The sequence below is a fragment of the Zonotrichia albicollis genome, chromosome 25 (assembly GCF_047830755.1).
Source record: "Zonotrichia albicollis isolate bZonAlb1 chromosome 25, bZonAlb1.hap1, whole genome shotgun sequence".
Lineage (NCBI taxonomy): Eukaryota > Metazoa > Chordata > Aves > Passeriformes > Passerellidae > Zonotrichia > Zonotrichia albicollis.
In genome coordinates this window covers 792,652-810,991 of record NC_133843.1, presented here as the reverse complement: position 1 = coordinate 810,991, position 18,340 = coordinate 792,652, and the positions used below count along the sequence as shown (strand labels likewise).

At 50.8% G+C, this 18,340-nt stretch overlaps 1 protein-coding gene across 2 annotated transcripts in view; it reads left to right on the top strand.

Moving 5' to 3' along the window:
- ENO1 (enolase 1) overlaps positions 1-18,340 on the top strand; it is a 172,475-nt gene that overhangs the window by 151,272 nt on the left and 2,863 nt on the right. The window contains exons 1-7 of one of the 2 annotated variants that reach the window (XM_005493802.4): positions 9,519-9,675; positions 12,919-13,012; positions 14,265-14,360; positions 16,138-16,196; positions 16,814-16,883; positions 17,070-17,203; positions 17,323-17,545. In XM_005493802.4, coding sequence (XP_005493859.2) covers positions 9,544-9,675; positions 12,919-13,012; positions 14,265-14,360; positions 16,138-16,196; positions 16,814-16,883; positions 17,070-17,203; positions 17,323-17,545 — 808 coding nt within the window. In that variant the 5' untranslated portion in view covers positions 9,519-9,543. Of the gene's footprint in view, positions 1-9,518; positions 9,676-12,917; positions 13,013-14,264; positions 14,361-16,137; positions 16,197-16,813; positions 16,884-17,069; positions 17,204-17,322; positions 17,546-18,340 lie in introns of those variants that run through there. The other variant, XM_074558873.1, reaches the window with a different exon arrangement.

The following is an 18,340-nucleotide window of genomic DNA, read 5'->3' as shown; positions in this document are numbered from 1 at the left end:
AAACCCCAAACTCTGGTTTTCTCCAGGCCTGGCCTTTCCAGCAGCCCTCCTGCCCTCCTCCTCACCCCCAGCAGGACAATGGGTTTGGCCAGTCAGCTCTGCTGGCCTTTGGCTGAGCTGTCCCCACAGAGGGGACAGGTGCCCCGATGGCCAGAGCTGATGGCCCCGGGTCTGTCTGACCCCTGCACAGCTTTTCCTGTGCATTCATTGCTGATGAATGGGTTGAAAAGCTCCTCGCTGCAAGTATGGGTACAACAGAGCTTTGTAAGCAGAAACAGGCAGCCCAGACCTCAGGGCTGCTCCCCTTTGCACAGCAAGGACCAAGGCACAAGGCATTCGCTGGATTTCAAAAGTGCAGAGCGTTCACAATCCTGCTAGAAATCAAAACTGCAGACACTTGGCTCCTCTGAAAATTAGAGACTGGGTCTAAAAGCACTCCACAGCCCTGAGCCTTAGCATTCAAAGCATTTTGCTTTCAACACCTTCCCTCATCACTGGAAATCTAGTTTTGAATGGGAGAGATTTGAAACCTTTGAAAAATTCAGAGCTCTCAAAAACTACTTAGAGTTGAAAGGTGCAGGAGACTGCAACCCTAATGGCTTTTCAAAAAACATGCAGGAATTCAAATAAAAACTACCAGATCACAGGTGTCTAAATGCTCCTGTCGACTTCTGTGTCTCTTCAGACACTTGATTTCCTTAAAAATGTGTCCCAAGCAAAGACTTGTGTATGGTCCAGTAAAAGTCATTTGGCAGAACAGGGAACAGACCATGGATTCTCTGCCTGCCTTTTTGTATTCTGTCACCAGGCAAATGCCATTCCCTTTGAAAATCCTCCTCCTCCTCCTCCCTCAGGAGTGACACACTGCTGGCAGCCCTTTCTTCCCAGCTCCTAAACCCGCGGTTTCAAAACAAAAGGGGAGCAGAAATCTCCCCAGGAGTGGAATTTTTACCTTCTATGGAAAAGAACTAGAGATTCCAACAAAAGCAGCATAGCTGGGCTGTTGGTTTCAGGTGACAGGCAGCAACATCAACCACGAGGCAAGAAAACCCAGATCAGTGAAATCTCAGCACTTCGTGCCCAGCATCCCTGCCACTTGTGATAAAATTGGCAATTATTTTCAGGAACAATGTGATTTTCAGCAGCTCAGCAAGGTGGCAGCAGCTGAGGTGAGTCTGGAGTGAGGGTCAGTCTGAGCTGCACAGAAGGTAAGGCCTGGTGTGGCAGTTTGGGGCAGTTTGGGTGGCAGTTTAGGACAGTTTGGGTGGCAGTTTGGGGCAATTTGGGTGGCAGTTTTGGCAGGACAGCCCCCAGGATTCTGCAGCACAGGCAGTCTTGCCCGTTCTGTGATTCTATGAATAATAACAGCAATTCACCAGTAAGAGGCACAGGTGAGCTACAGGTGCCATGGGAAGTCAGGTTTCTGTGCTGAAGAAGATACAGGTATTTGACTCAAAATCTTACTCTTTGCAAGTGAATTGTCAATGTAAAAAGGCCTTTCCTGGGTTGCTGGTTTGTGCAGTGCATATTTAATCTTTGGGAACTGCTGTAATATTGAGCTGATTAACCAAATGTGTTTTTTCCCTCTCTCCTCTGAAGAAGTCATTTATTCTGACGGTTGCACTGAACTGTGTAAGGACCAAACCAAGCAAACCTGCCCTGCAATGCACTTCTTAATCCTTGTGTATCCAGTTGTGTAAATAGGCTTTGAAATTAGCTGAGGGCGAAATTTTGGGGTTTTATACCTCTTTGCACTTCAGGATTCCACACGGCAGCTCAGGAGGGTGTGAAGAAGAGTCAGGCACAGGGGATCACCTCTGCACTGGAGAGCTGCACTGGAATTCATTTTTAATGGAGCTTTTGCAGCATTTGTGACATTTCATTGATATCAGCAGGGGCTGTGGGTGCTCAGCACACCCAAACCCCACATCTGTGTTAGCTCAAATTCTTGTCATTAATGTCCCTTCTAACCCAAACCATTCTGTGAGGACACAGCAATCTGTGGAAAGGACTTACTAATTGCACAAAGCATGAATTTCTTTTGGAGTTAGGACAGAACAATAATGTCAATTAAATTCTTTAAATGTATTTGGATACAGAAATTCTAACTAGGAGCTGAATGTTATGGAAGTCCTCCTGTATAAGTACTGCCCACATCAACCACTAGTTACTGGTTCTTGGGGCTTTTTTAGTGGATGTGGTATTAAACCTGGCTGGCCTGAGGCTTGTCTTGGTCAGCTCTTTTGCTGCCTGGATGCAATTGCAGGAGAATAATTTTCTCCATAATAATTTTCTGGAGAGAAGAATGGACAAAGTGCCTGGGCAGCATGGCAGCACCGTGCCTGAGGTGAGCTGGGGGTTCACAGGTGGAGACTGGAGCAGGACTCATCTCTGCACCGAGATTCAGCAGTGAGAAATTCTGATGTTGTCTGTGTCAGCCATGGATATTCTTGGCATGATTTCTTCCCAGCAGCAGGGAAGTTTCACACAGACCTCGGCCTTCCCCCTCCTGCCTCCACTGCAGTAGGAAATAAGCCTTTTATCCCACATCGTTGGCTTCCATGCTCTTCACTTTTATCTCTACAGTTTCCCCTGACTCTTTGCCATCTTTTAAATCCTGCTTCTCCCAGGCTATTCTCTCTGTCCTCGCCGGCCTAAAGCTCAGCTCAAGTCTGACATTCTGAGAATTGGTGGCCACATTAAAACCTTGATGTGGCATTGAAGTGGCTGGCTCAAACCTCAGTGCTCCTTTGACCCAGAACTTGAAAGGGTTAACTCCTCTGCCTCTGAATCAGCAGGAATTCCATCAGGGCTTGCAGTGAGAGCTGCATCACTCGCCAGCCCAGCAAACATTTGACCAGGAACAGGCTGTTTGAAGTGAGATGGACAGAGTGCCTTCAATCAGGCCATTCGGGTTTTTCTGAGTGAGTCTGAAACCTCTTCAAACAGAGCTCTCTCTGCTGAGGTTGTGCTGGGTGAGTGAAGGCATCCAGAGCCTGCACGGGCTTTATGAAAGGCAAAGATCAGCCAGTGCTGGCAGGCCCAGACCCATGAGGAAAGCTGACAATAGCTGTGCGGATTGAAACACGAGATTCTTTTATTCAACAATTCCTGTAATGTTTCTACATCTTATTTCCAAAACTGGCCCTCTTTTCTTTGATATTTTGCCCAGGCTCTTTTTTTTTTTGTTCCCTTTTTGCCCCTGGTTTTCAAGTACATACAGAGATCACAGAGGCAGAAAAGCGCTGGAATTCATTTCTCCAGTTCACACAATCCCTTTAGACCTCCTTCATCTTATACAATATTTTGATGTATTTGACTAAATTTAATCATAGAATCAGAATGGTTGGGTTTGGAAGGGACCTTAAAGAATATCTAGTCCAACCCTCTGCCATGGGCAGGGACACCTTCTTCCCTTCTTCTGATATAAATTCAGACACCTTTATGATTCTGCTGAAGCTTTGTGGAAGAAATGGGCTTTGAGGCAGTCAGAGATAGACACCAGAGATCTACACCAGTGCTCCTAAAGGCAGGATTTGCCCATTTGAAAGCAGAGAGGTTTCCTCTGCGAATTCCATTTCACGGTCTAACAGATCTCAGCATTAGCTACCTGCACTTCATTGTCAACCTAAATTTTCTTTTGCTCAGTTTCAGCCAATTACTCTTAGTTATAGCTGTAACCCTTGGATTATCTTAAAATAGTTTTCCCTTTTTAATGTTCACATCACTTGTGGGGTGGTTATCACCTCGCTGCACCACGGGCAGGAGCAGCCTTTCACTGCCATTTCCCCAAGGTGGAGAAAAGGACAATGTGATGCTATAAAAAGGAGAGAACATGGTCAAATAATCCCTCTTCATTTTCATTTCCAGGAAAAGTCATTACAGCCCCTGTAATGTCTCTTTAGGGCTGCTCTACAGACTTTGCTGAAAGGGGATTTCATGTTCTGGATCTCTGCTTGGGACTTTGGAGGAAAGCAAAGCGTGAAGGCAGGATTAGGAAGGGGGAGGCCAGACTTGCCACTGCATTGTGTGTGAGGAGCTCAGGAACGTGGTCTGAGTGTGGGGATGGAGGAGCTGTGTGAGAGAGAGCCTTGGGGAAAGGTTTCCATCATGCCAGGGCTCTGTGCTGTGCCCTGGCTGGGACAGAGAAGGAATGACTGGGTGACAAGGCAGCCTGGCAGCATGTGCCAATTCCTGCTCATGGTGTAATCAGTGCTTTATACCTACCTGCACTGCTCCCCTAAAAATGTTCAGTTTGCTCCTCATCTCCCAGGGTTATGGCAGGCAGGGGAAGCACAACTGCTGCTCCATCCCTCTGAAAATGGACATTAGCAGTGCACAAACAAAGGAGCAGACCCCAAGGCCCTGAGCAAACAAACAAACCCAGTGCACAGAACAAGTAAGGGCTCTGGAAAGTGCTGCTGCTCACTGCTGGGTAAGCACTTTTCCTTTCTGCATTGTGTGTTGAGCAGCTGTGACATCCAGTGGCCAGACACAATACGGTTGGGTCTGGTACAGACCTCTCCATACGGGGTAACAATAACAGAGCCCTTCCACGGCACTTTTCATCTTCAAAAAGCTGCACAAGCACGAATGCATTAACCCCTGCACAGCTCAGGGGTGAGCAATGCAGCCATCCCACGAGTGCAGGGGACAGCACTCTCCAAAGGCACGGCAACCAGCTCTCCAGGCTGTGGAGAACCTGCTGCAGGAACACAGGGCAGGACCTTCAGCCCCAAGGCAAGGAGCTGAGAGATAAGGGATCAGAGTGCTGCAGCTCACTCAGCACCTGATGAGGAGGCTGCACCTGAGGGATGGGTTGTGCTTGTTTTCCCAAGAGCAAAAATGTCCATGGAAAAAGAGAGGAAAGGATGGGGAAAGCTGAGAGATCCCAGCAGGAGCAGAGCTGCTTTGGAAGAGATCCTTTGTCAGAGGCCTGGCCTAAGGAAAAAATTCAGCAGAGAATTTCTGAAAACATCAGAGGACATTGCTGATAGGTGTGGAAGGCAGGGAAGGCAGCACAGGTGTGGATTTGGATTAAGAAATGCAGCGGTGGAATGGAAGAAAGGTGACTACAAGGAGACGCCACCTTAAACTTCATCAGTGCCCAGTGTTTGCCTGCTCAGCCCTGCAGTGGGTTTGTCTGCAGGCAAGGTCACAGCAGGGACCTCCAGAAGGAGCAGAGTGCCCACAGTCCCCCTCTCCCAGCAGCTCATCACCACTGCCCTCTGAGGAGTAGGAGATGATGGGAGCTGAAAGTGTTTCCCATGAGAATGAGGTTGATTTTTAAGGCAGGAAGACAACATGAAGGAAATTTAAATCCTACTGTCTGTGTTGTACCTGAGGATCCTGCTTGATAACTCTTGTGCTTTACATAACATAATTTTGCACCCATTAAGGAAACAAATTAGTTGTTTTTGGACTACTTTATTTATTTTTTTTTTCAAGTTATCATTCAAAAAGCCCCCAATCTTAAACATCAAAAATCAATTCCTAGCTTTCTTTCCCCTTTGTAGTGGAATATATTTCAAAGAGAGGGGGAAGGCCCTGCTGAGCAAGGAGCCTCAGACACCCTGAGAGAGGCAGTGCAGGACTTGCACTCTGGCCTCCACAGAGATGGTTACTGCATGGTTTCAGCATGGTTTCAGCATGGCTGAAATAAGCAGCTGTGGCCTTTGGATCCTCTACTCCTGGCAATTAATGTCCAGCTGGTTCTTTCAGTCTCCCTGCAGATCACCATATCAGATCATCAGCTCCTGGGAAATGTTCTCTTTGGTATCAGCACACTGATTCATGCATTGGTTCCGTTCCAAATGGCCATTGCCCGTGCCCTGAGAGTGGATGTGGCACTTGTAAATGTAGGTTAGCATTTCCAGTAGGAAAGAACATCCTGCCTGCTCCTGAGTGTCTCACACAGCCCTGGAGTACTCAGGGAGGCTGATGATGGAGCCACAGTGCACAGACCACACTAACCAGCACGGACTAACAGCCCTTCCCCACAGCCCTGGAGAAGACAGCATAATGAAGATGGAAGTTAAGAGCATTAAGCAAGCTGGAAATGCTGGGGGTTAAGAGCATTAAGAAAGCCATGAGGTCTGTCACCTCCAGCCATTTCACTATTCATGTGCCTAAAGGTGCCTCACTGCAGGGTGAAGCTGGGAGACAAAGGCACGGCAGAAAATGGGATGAAAAGTGGGGGAGAAGGATGTAAAGTCAGAGGAGGCTCTGAGTGCCTGGAAGAAAACATCTTGAGCAGTCATTCCACAATGTAAAAATACCCAGAAAGAACATTAGTCAGACTCTGCCATTACCTTTGCAACGAACGTTCCTTAAAAACACCGGGCTCTGCAGGGTCGATGAAGAGCAGGGATCTGAGCACTCACATCTGCATCCAGTGGCTTCCCTCTGGAGATCCCACCTGGGCTGAGGTGAGGGCCAAAGCTCCCCGAGATGCAGAGCTGCCCTCCCCAAGGAAGCTGCTCAGAACACAGGCGGGCTGGCACTGGCTGCAGTGGAAGGAGCAGGGGAGGGAGGTGCCCTCGCAGCCACCCAGGCACATCTTCAGGTGTTCTGGGAGGCTCTGGGGGGAAAGAGAAGGCCCAGAGCGTGCAGGAAGTGCTTTCAAGGTGCTCTGAAAGCTCACGCCCTGGAATGCGCCCTGCACTGCTGGTGCTTATTAGCACTTGGATGCATCGCAAACAAGTCCTGATCTGTGGAGGTTCTGCTCTGCCTTGGCACCCTCGGCTGTCTGAAGCAGTGATTTCACACTCTGCAGAGCTCCCAGGGCTCCTGCCCGGCTGCTCTGAACTGGGAAAGGCTGCCCTGGCTGCCTTCTGTGCTCCAAAACATGTACATTTATCACACTTCCAATTTTACCGTAAAGCACAAGGAATGCGAGGCCTTGCAGTGGGGGGATTTTGCTCCTCAGGGTTGTTCTCCATTTCAGGCTGCTGGGTGCCTGAGAGCCAGGACTGTGCCGTGGTTTTTCTCCTCTGCTGGGAACACTGGCTCTGTGTGTCCCCAAACTCTGTCCCCAGTGTCCACCCCATTATGCAGACAGGCCCCTTGCAAACCGTGAAATATTTTAAGGGTGTACTGAGTATTTGATAAACTGGTAACAAGCCTGTATTCCCAAAGAAACTCCTGCTTCCTAGAAACCTCATAGCCTTGGGGATGCTCTTTAAAGCGAGACAAAAAAAAGAAAAATCAGGCAGGATACACGAGTGAGCAGCAGCACTTTTAATACCATCTCCGAGTTTAATTTTAACATGCATGGCACAGTGCGAGTTTAAATCTGCTGATCCAGGAAAAAATTATACCAGCACCTGAACAGGGCCAGGCTTGTGCTCATGGATGCCTGCAGCCCCAGTGTCCCCAGCTGTGCCTCCTCGGGGATCCTGCTGGCATGGGGAATGCAGGCTCCAGCGCAGGAAATCTGCTTTGTGCTGCCTCTGCGCCCACAGGGGAAGGAGGGTGAGGCAGGGGACAAGTCCTTAACCCCTCTGAGGAGTTCTGAGGGAGAGCTCAGGGTTTGCTTTAAACCCCTCCTCTGCCCCCCCACCAGGTCAATTATGACCTTTCAGAAGACGTTTTGTCCCCAAAGAGCACCCTGCTGTACTTCAGCATCAGACTTTGCTGCCTACCACAATGTTTAATTTCCCTCAGCCTCAGGCTTTCTTGTGCTCCATTTTCTTTAGCTCATTACGAGACTCGACACCTCTCTGTGATTTTCCTGCACGGCAATAAAGGCAAAGATAGTGAAGCATCTGTAATCCAGCAGTTAAAATTCAGCATAAAAATGCAGCTTTAGGATTTCCAGCATCTGGAATGTGTTTTTACAGGGAATGTGCCCTCACAGCAGGAAGGGTGAGGCTGCAGGACAAGCCAGTGCTGCCAAGGGGTATAAGGGGTACAATTTGCAGTTTGGGGGGGCTGGCACTTCAAAAAAATCTACCAGTTTAATTCCAAGGGCATCTCCTGCCCAATGGTGCCTTATCTCAGCTGGGTAGGACCCAGCAGCATTCTGCCCTGATTGGTGGCTGTGCCGCCACAGGGATGTGCAGGGAAGGCACAAACCCCACACACAGCGGGCACAGGGGACACAGGGCACTGCCACAAACCAGCCTGGCTGGCACAGGGCTCGTCCCTCTGCTGTCCCAGCCGGGGTCACAGCGGGTCTGAGGGCACTTGCAATGCCTGGGGAAGCTCAGTCCAGCTGACTTCCTTTGCTCTTTATTAGACTTTAAGCTTGTCCCTAGGGGATGTTCTCAGGAAGGAAAGAAAAATGTGCCCAGAAGGTACAGCAAGCACAGGCTGGCAGGGCAGGGCAGAGCTGAGGAGCACAAATTTCACTGATCTGTGAGCAATAAAAACTTCACTGATCTGTGAGCAATAAAACGGCTTTGTTGGGGCAGTCAGGGTGAACTGGGCACTGCCACATCCTCACAGATGGAACACAGAATGGTTTGGGACCTGAAAGCTCAACCTATCCCAGCCCTGACACAGGCAGGGATGCCTTCCACTATCCCAGAACACTGGGCAAAGTTTGTGCTCCTGCTGGCACACTGCTGTGGGGTGTCACAGTCACCATCAGTGCTCCTTGTCCCCCTGCCCCAGGAAGTGTGATGGTTATTCACTTCAAAATCAGAGTGAGTATTTATTGTGTTTGTAATTAGCCTTTCCCTGGAACTATTACAAACACACACATCCGTTCCAGCCTTCCTCTTTCCAGGTTTACTCATTATTCCCACACCCTCTAAGTCTCCCAGGCCCAGCCCTGCCATTTCTCCTCCCCAGGGAGATGCTCCAGCCCCAACTTTGTGACCTCCACCGGACCCTCTCCAGTAGCTCCTTGCCTTTCTTGCACTGAAGAGCCCAGAACTGGACACAACTGTGAAAAAAGGCTGAGGGAATTGGGATTGTTATGCCCGGAGAGAAGCTCTGGGCAGCCTCCTCATGGCCTTCAGTGCCTGAGGGGAACTCAAGAGAGGTGGGGAGGGACTGCCTACAAGGGCGAGCAGTGACAGCACAGGGGGAATGGGTTCAACCTGACAGAGGGCAGGTTTAGATTGGAGATTAGGAACAAATTCCTTGTGAGGGTGCTGAGGCTCTGGCACAGGGCACTATGGATGGAGGATAACTCTGAAAGCGTGCAGGGCCAGGATGGACGGGGTTTGGAGCAAGCTGGGGCAGCGGCAGATGTGGATGCCCAGTGTCGGTCCCCTCACGCCATGCCTGTCCTTCAGCTGGGGCAGCGGCAGATGTGGCTGCCCACGGCAGGGTTTTGGACCCGGCTGATGCCCAGTGTGGCTGATGCCCAGTGTCCATCCCCAGCCCGGCCGCCCCTCACGGCTCCCCCCGCACCCCGCTCCACATGGTCCCGCCCGCTCTCCCCGCCCGCATGCGCCGCGCCGGCCCCGCCCCCTCGCACGGGGATTTTCCACGAGGCCCCGGCCCTGCCGCACGTAGCTCACGCACGCGAGCCCGCCGCTGGCGCGAGGCGGTGTCAGCCAATCGGAGCGCGGCAGGGGACGGCGCTGGCCAATGGGCGCGGCCGGGGGGCGGGCCCTGTGCGCGAGGGCGGCTATAGGCGGGCGAGCGCGGAGCCGTTGGGTCTCAGTCAGAGCCGGGGCGGCGACAGCAGAGGGGCTGCGGAGCGGGACTGCAGGCGCAGCGGTGAGTGTGGCGGCTGCAGCGCCCCCATCAGCGCCCCGCGGGCCCGGAGGCCGCGCTTCCCTTCTCCGGGTAGCGGCCGCGGAGCCCCGGCTATCCCCGTGGCGGAGGGCCAGGCCGAGGCCCGGTGGTCCCCGGGGGGTGCAGGCCACTGTGTGTTCCCGCAGCACCGGCGGGGAGGGAGGGCCTGAGCCCCGGCAGTGTGCGGGGGTGGGGGTTAAAAACGGGGGGTATGGTGGGTCAAGGTGGGGGCTGAATTGGGGGGATGTGGTGGGTCAAGGCATCCTCAAACGCAGAGTTTAACCTTTTCCTTTTAATCATTAACAGTCGCTCTCGGATTGCGTGTGGTGATTTGGACCTTCCCCTCTTTAGTGGATGTCCTTCAGCTTCCCATCTCAAATATTTAACGTTTGCTAGCAGTGCGTCTGTGCCTGAGGTCTATTGGGGTATTTAAGTGCTGGTTGTCCCCGGGCAGCGCTGGTGGGGGGGAAGCACCTGGATGTGCAGGTGTGGATAAGGAGCTGCTGTTGTAACCATCTCACCTCGTGCAGCGCTGCCAGAGAGGATCCTGAGCTCTCCTGCTCCGTTACTCGCCTGCTGAGTCACAGGGTAGGGCCATGGCTCGCCGAGCCTGGCAGGAAGTACTGAAGTTTGTCATGCAAACCCGCAGGAGATGAGCCAACGCAGTTTCAGGCCTCCATCTTACCAAGCACAGAGAGAGAAAGTGGTTGGACGTGTCTGTGATTTGCTCCCTGCCAGGCATCCTTTAGAACCCGTTGGATCATGTTGTAGAGGTGCATTAGTATCCCGTGCAGTGCAGAGGAGCAGGGATGGATTGTGCCCATTTGTCCGGTTTCTGGGAGTGCTTTGGCAGGGGAATTAATACGTTGGGATCTGATAGAGTGCACTGAAAGGTCTCGGCTTTTTTCAGAGCACTGATGGTATGAGAGTTGGGGTCATGAGGACCTTTAAGTGTCAGGAGAGGCTTCCACTGATAAATGTGGCAGGCCTGTAACAGGACACTCACTAGGGCAGTTATTTCTATGGCTAAACTTTAGTGTTGCTTTTTAAATCCCCATTCAGTTTGCAGTGCTCAGCCTTAACTCCATATTGATTTTAGAGAAGAGTGGCTGCAAGAGAGCTCACAAGGACAGGGTTTGGTGGTAAGGTTGTCTATAAAAAAAATCTTTTGATTTAATTGAAATAATTTTCAGTTGGAGTAATCTACAGTTAAGAGTACTGCATTCCCTGTGCAGGGTCAGGTGAGGAATAAGTGGTGATTTCTTAGGCTTGAGCTGCTAGTGAGGAAGGTTCTCAGAGCTGGCAGGGGTTGTAACTTACCCTTAGAGCAGGGCAGGCAAGCTGGAGTGTGTGCCTTCCCCTGAAGGGAGACAGTGACCTTGTCAGCAGATTATGCTGCAAAAAAAGGTTTAAGGCAGTGTGCTCGTTAAATGCCACCGGGGTGTTTGCGTGTTTGGAGAGGACAAAGGTCTGGGCAGGCAGTGCTGCTGTGACCTCTCTGCCTGCAGTCAGCATTTCTGGGGTTGAACCTGGGCACACAGGGGCTGACCCTTGTGTTCCAGGTGAGTTCACTGATTCCGTTGTGGTGAGCTAAACAGCATCAGTTTTCTTTTATAGCTCAAAGGGAGACTTGTTTCTTGAGCACAGGAGTGGAGAAGGAGCAGCAAGGATTTCTGGGGTGATGCCATGCTGTGAAATGCCTCTTTCTGCAGAGAAGGGAGGGACTTGTGGTCCTTTGTCAAGGAAGCTTGAGTAATGTCTGACCTGGCATTTCCAGTGGCAGTTCTTGCAGTGTGTGTTCCTGAAGGTCAGCAAGCAGCTCCAGCATGCTCTGGGGGGTCCTGGGGACTGGCTGTGCTCTCAAAGAATGAGCCACCTCAAGTTCTGTGGCAAAGCCAAGGGTCTAAAAATGAAAGTAAGGTTTAGCAGGTGCCAGCCTGATAAACTCTGAAAGCCCTTTTTGGATAAGGGGACAATCTTCCTGTTAGCCATTGCTCAGTGCATCTGCAGAGAGCTGAGTGTGGGTGTGGGTGGGACTGATAAGCAGAGCCTTGCAGGGATTTATTTCTAGCTTGTGTGTTCCCTGATTGAAGCTAGGTGGTGGCAGCATGAAGGTCAGCCTGAAGAAGCTGTCTTGTTTCATATTTTAGTGCTATCGTGTGTCAGTGTGGGGGTCTGGCTGAAATCTTAGACAGCGTGCAGGGGCAGGACAGCTGGAAGGGACATGGGGAGCAAAGGCTGCCCGTGCCTCTGCCCTGGGGAGGGCAGGGTGTGCAGCCACCCCCTCACTCACAGACTCTGAACCAGCAGCATTGCTAAGGTCATGTTTTTCTAACTTTGCACTAACTGTGGAAGGATTCACGACCATTTCTGTAAACAGGGTTGCCACCCACATTGGCTTGCCAAAAAACCAGCTTCCAGATAGTTCTGCTTCTGAGGCTGAGCTTTCTTCTGTTCCAGATGGGCTGGGTTTGGTGCCAGTCAGTGGCTTACAGGCATGTGTATGACTTGATTTTTAAAATGTAGCTGGGCTTATGTAAGAATTCCCTTACTGCAGTTTTCTGAAGTGGATAAATGTGAGAAGGGACAAAGGAAGTATTCAAAGGACATGGGATATTTTTATTCCTTTTAAGATGAAAAGTTAAGAGGAAAAACTATTCCTGTAAATGCTCAACAGGGTGTAACTATTAATGCAAGTTTTTGATGAGAGCTGTGGCTGCTTCTCTTTGGTCACTGGTTCCGTTTGGCTCTGAGCAGCTGCTGTGCATACTAAGAGCACTCTGTGCCTGCTGAGAGCTGTTGCACTCGGGTCTCTTATCAAAAAGAACTCTTAACTGATAGCAGAGAGTTGCTGTTTTGGGAGCTCTTCGCTGCTCTAACATGATGAGGTGAAGTTCCTTTAGATTTATCATCTGCTCCTGCTGCTGTCTAGGGTCTGATGATGCACGTCAAGTCATTTGGAATCATCAAGAGATTGTCCCTTGCACATGAGGAAGTGATTTTTTTTTTAACAATAAAAGTCATGGGACACTGGAAGAGCTTGCCCAGAGAAGCTGTGGCTGCCCTATCCCTGAGAATGTTCCAAGCCAGGCTGGATGAGGCTCATCCAGCAACCTGGTCTGGTGGGAAGTGTCCCTGCTCATGGCAGGGTGTGGGATGGATTCAGCTTCATGGTCCCTTCCAATCCAAACCATTCAGTGAGTAACTGGAAGCTCCTTTTTTCAGGTACTAAAGATGTCTATCACCAAGATCCATGCCCGTGAAATCTTTGACTCCCGTGGCAACCCCACTGTTGAGGTAGACCTGTACACCAACAAAGGTGAGTCCTCAGCTGCAGCTGTTCATCCCTGGCTTAGAGCTGATAGAGCCTGAGCAGGCAGAAGTGTACAGCCAGTTCTGTTCTAGCAATGGAGCTGTGCTGAATTCTCCCTCCACACATAAAACTTGTTGGAACTTGCTGTGGGCCTTGCAGAAAAAGCCTCTGCCTCATTCTGTTGGATGAGTTTGCTGAGCTTGAGTTCCTGGCCTGGGCAGTGCAGGGTTTTTTGGAGGGTGCTGCTTCTTGCAGCCCAAACTGTGGGAGAGCTGTTCCAAACCTGCCTTCCTTCCCCTGCCCCAGCATAAACTGGGACAGCACCTGGAAACTGCTCTTGAGCAGCTGCTGATGGCCCTGCTTGTCAGTGCTCCCCACGCTCTGTATGAGCACACTGAAGTTTAATTCTCAATTTGTCTGCAGTGGCTTTCTGTAATGATGCAGTCTTCTGCTGCTCAGCTGAATTTTGGGTAATGGCTTCTCCTCTGCCCAAGTACTCAGGCATGACTGAAGAACATGCCTAATTGGGCTTTCACATGTAACATCTTATATTTTTAATTATTGTAGGACTTTCCCTTGGTTTGTTAGCTGTTCATCCCACATCTGATAGGATCTGACAAAAGCATTGTGCAAGCTCATACCAATGTGATTTGGTGGAATGAGCAAACACAATGGCTGTAATACACTGACTAAAGAGCTGATCTTTCTGCCTCAAAAGATTAATGCAGTCATTTAATGAGACTGCCCCCACTAAGCTCTTTGATTTAGTGGGATAAGGGAGAGGCTGGAGGCTGAAGTTGGCACCTTGAACCCCAGGCAGAGCAGGCTCCAGGGTGCAGATTGGCTCCGAGTTCAGCATCCTTGGCTGGAGGAATGGGCTGTCTGGGTGGCTCTGCTGTTGCCAGAAGAGCTCAGAACTCCTGTTAACAAAATAGGTCTCCTAATTGTCCCTTTTATGCCATATCCTAGAAGAATTTAAGAGCTTGCCTTGCCTGAGCTCAAAAGCAGATCCAGTGAATGAAGCTATCGTTTTTGGAAGGGAAATGGAAGCCTTCCTTAACTCTTGACATGCCAGTGGAAGAGGAGGAATCAGTTTGCTATTGGTCAGTGAGTGTGAGGGAGATGCTGACAAATGAGCAGAAAGCCCTTGTGGGATCACTGTATGTGAGCAGAGGTGTGGTTTGCAGGGCTGGGATGGTGTCTGGCTGGGGATGGTTGGTGTTTGAGTGTGCCAAGGTGTTTTTCCTGTTGTGGACAGGTCTGTTCAGAGCTGCTGTTCCCAGCGGTGCCTCCACTGGAATCTACGAGGCTCTGGAGCTCCGTGACAATGACAAGACACGCTACATGGGCAAAGGTACAGCTGGGGCTGGGCACCCCGAGTGCCCTGGGACAGGCACTGGCACTGCTGGGCTCCTGTCCCGCTGTGTGTCCTGCACAAGGCCTGGCAGCTGGGCAGGACAGACAGGGACAGACAGACAGCAGCTCCTGTCAGGCGTGGGCTGAGCTGGGCAGGGTTGGTTTGCTGGGCACGGCCTGCAGGGTGGCTGCTCCAGCTGCCTCGTGCTGCAGGGCAGGGCACCTGCATGGAGCTGGGCACACCCAGCCAGGTGACTGTCGCTGGTACAGGGTGTCCAGGTGTACTTTGTTACCCTGCTCCCCTTGTGCTGTGTGTTGGTGCGTGGCACAGTGCAGAGTGCTTTACCAGCGTGGTCAGGGCATCTGAACTGCCAGCTCCAAAAGCCTCAGTCATCCTGCTGTTAGTCACAAGGGCTTTTCAGAGATCAAATTTTCCCAGAGCCCTTAAATCTGTCAGCTCTGAGACTGCAGCCTCCTTAGATCTCCCAGCATGTTGAATCCTGAACCTGAGGTTTTGTGCCAGCTCTGTCCATTGAATGTGCAGCTCTGCTGACCTGCCAGTCAGGTGAAAAGAAGCTGAAATATCTTTTGCCTATTAAGAAAGAACAATTAAAGTGGAGAGCTGAATTGAGCTTGGAGAGCCTTGTCTTAGAAGATTCATGGCTGTTAATGCCTTAACAGAGAGCAAATGCCTGGATGACTGAATGTCCCAAAAACCTGAGGCTCTTGTGCTGTTTACCCAGGGCACTTTTGTTGCAAAGAATAAATGTGTATTTACCTCACTGTGCTAAATGTGTGTGTGCTTAGGCCTGTTAAGTCTGATCCTATGGGCAGTTCTTAATGGCATTTAATTAGACTGTGGTTAACAGGCTGTAGCTGAAGGGCTTTGTCAGCTGGGAAATAACACGAGTTATGAAGAAAAAATTATCAAATGGGAAGAGTTGCAGATAGCTGCTAGGCCTTTTGTAATAGGAGTCTGCAGACTTAGACCATTTGGAAAAGCAATTAATATTGTTTAGGATGCAGTCAAATAGCATTCATCATTCTGAAGCTTAGGTTTTTGGAAGCCTTTAAACACTGCACAGTAAATAAGGTGATGTTATAGCAGTGTTACAAAATTGTGTCAGATAGTGAAGTGCCTGATGCTGCCTGTGTAACTGCTGGGGAAACCTTTTCCCTCCCCTTACTCCTGGATTCTGTGAGCTGGAGGGAGAGCCCATCCTAAAGCCTTCCCTAAGTGCTGATGTTCAGGCCCTTGAGGTTTGTGCTGGCAGAGTCACAGAGACCTGGGCTGGAGCCCAAACAGAGCCTTGCACAGCTTCCTCTGCTCTTTGAGCCTTTGTCTCTGGCCCAGTGCTCAGTGCCAGGCTCCTGCTGCCTGGCTGTGTCCTCTGCTGCATCCCTTGGGTTGGCTGAGCCTCCACCTGTCCTTGACTGGGGTGTCTGTTTGGCTTCTGCCAGGTGTCTCCAGAGCTGTTAAATATGTTAACGAGTTCCTGGCCACGGCACTGTGCACACAGGTAATGGATGTGCTCCCAGTGCAGCCTGGCACTCGGATGAGTCTCTCCCGTGCATGGCCTGGCACACTAACTGGCATTCCTGGACCAGTCCTAGCCAATGCATCCCTCATGTGCCCTCCAGTCCAGCCAGGGCCTCTGTGTTCACAGCTGGGGCTGGGGCAGCATGAGGTGGTTTCCTGGATGTTCCTGAGATCCCCTACTAATCCCTGCATAACCTGTGTGTTGACCAGTGTCTGATCTGCTTGTTCCTTCCAGGTGTCTCAAAAGCTGTTGAGCACGTCAATAAAACGATTGCACCTGCACTGATTAGCAAGGTAGGAGCAATCTGTCTTCTCTTAACATCTCCTACAGCCAGGCAGTGTCCAAACCTTCCTCTGGTGGGGTGGCACCTTGGGGGGTCAGCCTGTGTGTTGGGGTGCATGTGAACAAACTGACCACAGCAATGGTTTTACTTAATTTACTTAATGAGTGCACATCTAACACGTAATGGAACCTTCTCCAGCAGCCTGCTGTTGTGGTGTGCAGAAACACTCCAGCCCTGGGAGCTGCAGGGCTGCAGCTGGGATACAAGCTGATTGATGCTTCAGAGAGTGCCTGAGTGATGAGGAGGGGCCAGGTTTTATCCAAGCAGGGTCATTGGAGGGGAATCTGAGAGCATCTAGAACAGTCTGCTTGAATGAGATTCCTTTGTGCTTTGTGGGCACCAAGCCTGGCCTACAAAGGCTGGTGCAGAACTCAGTGATAGTGGATGAAGTGATGGCACATGAGCTCAGCTGTGAGCCCTGGGCTGCTGCTGTGTGGTGGTGACAGGAATTGGTCAGTCAGCTCTTGGCAGCTGCCCTTGGGAAGTGTCCAGTGCCGTGCTGGGTAGGTGAGGGTTTGTGGGCCTGTGCTTGGTGTCAAACAACAGTTTGGTTGCTTCCCTCTGCAGAATGTGAACGTTGTGGAACAAGAAAAGATTGACAAGCTGATGCTGGAAATGGATGGGACTGAGAACAAATGTGAGTGGGCTTTGTGTTGCACTGAGGGGGAAAAAGATAAAGATGAGTCAATTGAGTTCTATTTACCAGAACCAACAGCCAGTGTATGGCCTTGTGCTGTACACTGTCATAATTGAAACCATGGGCTGGTATTGCTGAGTCTCTTTTTATAAAGACACTTGTCTAATCAATTTCTTCCCATTTCAGCCAAATTTGGTGCTAATGCCATCCTGGGTGTGTCGCTGGCTGTGTGCAAAGCTGGTGCTGCTGAGAAGGGAGTTCCCCTGTACCGGCACATCGCCGACCTTGCTGGAAACCCCGAGGTCATTCTGCCAGTTCCTGTAAGTCCCTGGGTGGGGCAGCCTGGCTCTGCCTTCGGCCTGGATCAGGCTCTAGGGACGAGCAGAGTGATGGAAGGGCTGGTACCAGTTCCAACCTGGCCTTTCCTGCTTCCTCCAAGGCTTTCAACGTCATCAACGGGGGCTCCCACGCAGGCAACAAGCTGGCCATGCAGGAGTTCATGATCCTGCCCGTGGGCGCTGACAGCTTCAAGGACGCCATGCGGGTCGGGGCAGAGGTCTACCACAACCTCAAGAACGTCATCAAGGAGAAGTATGGCAAGGATGCCACCAATGTGGGGGATGAGGGTGGCTTTGCCCCCAACATCCTGGAAAACAAAGAAGGTGAGGATGAGCCAAGTGTGGGAGGAGATGGAACTGATAGCCTGGCCAATATAATGACAGGCAGGATCAATAGGATCAAAGGTGTAGAGCTTCCTGCTTTGTCTGTGCTCTGTTTCTTACCCTGGCAGACATCCTAAGATGCTCTGCTGATGTGGTCAGGTATTCCCTTGGCAGTGCCTCATTACTCTCATTCCTGTAGGAGCTTAAGGGAACTTTGTGCCCTTGGTTGAAGAGTGGTGTGGGAACTTGTGTGTGCTGCAGGTGTTCCAGAAGTCAGCATTCAGATATCAGTGGAGTTGTTTTTCTGCAGACAGAGAGGGAAAACAGTTTGTGCCCTGCCTGGCTGTGTGTGGGAGGGCACAAAGGCTGGGAAGCTGAGGCAGTTGCTGCTTCCATGGCCAAACAGTTCTGTTCAGGAACCTGTGGGAGAGACAATTTATCTGTGGGAAGCAAAATATCTGTTCCTACAAACACTGCACCAGAGGAGCTTTCTGTGCCTCTCCACAAATGGAGCTGCTCACAGGCAGTAGGACATGGGCTCAGATCAGTTGATTTTTGCTTTACAGTTGGTTGTGTTATTGTGGAGGGGACTGGTGACCTGCCTTGCCTTTTCTGAGCACACTGAGACAGCACCAAAGCTGTGCCATTTCTGAGTCCCAGTGTCACATGCAGCTCTGCTGGGTCTGTGCCCTTGCAGACATCAGGGAAGATGACCTTGAATCACAATTACATTCCAAAGAATTTTTGTTGCTGGCAGCAGCTGCTTTTGCCGTTTGTGCTACATTAGCATCTTAC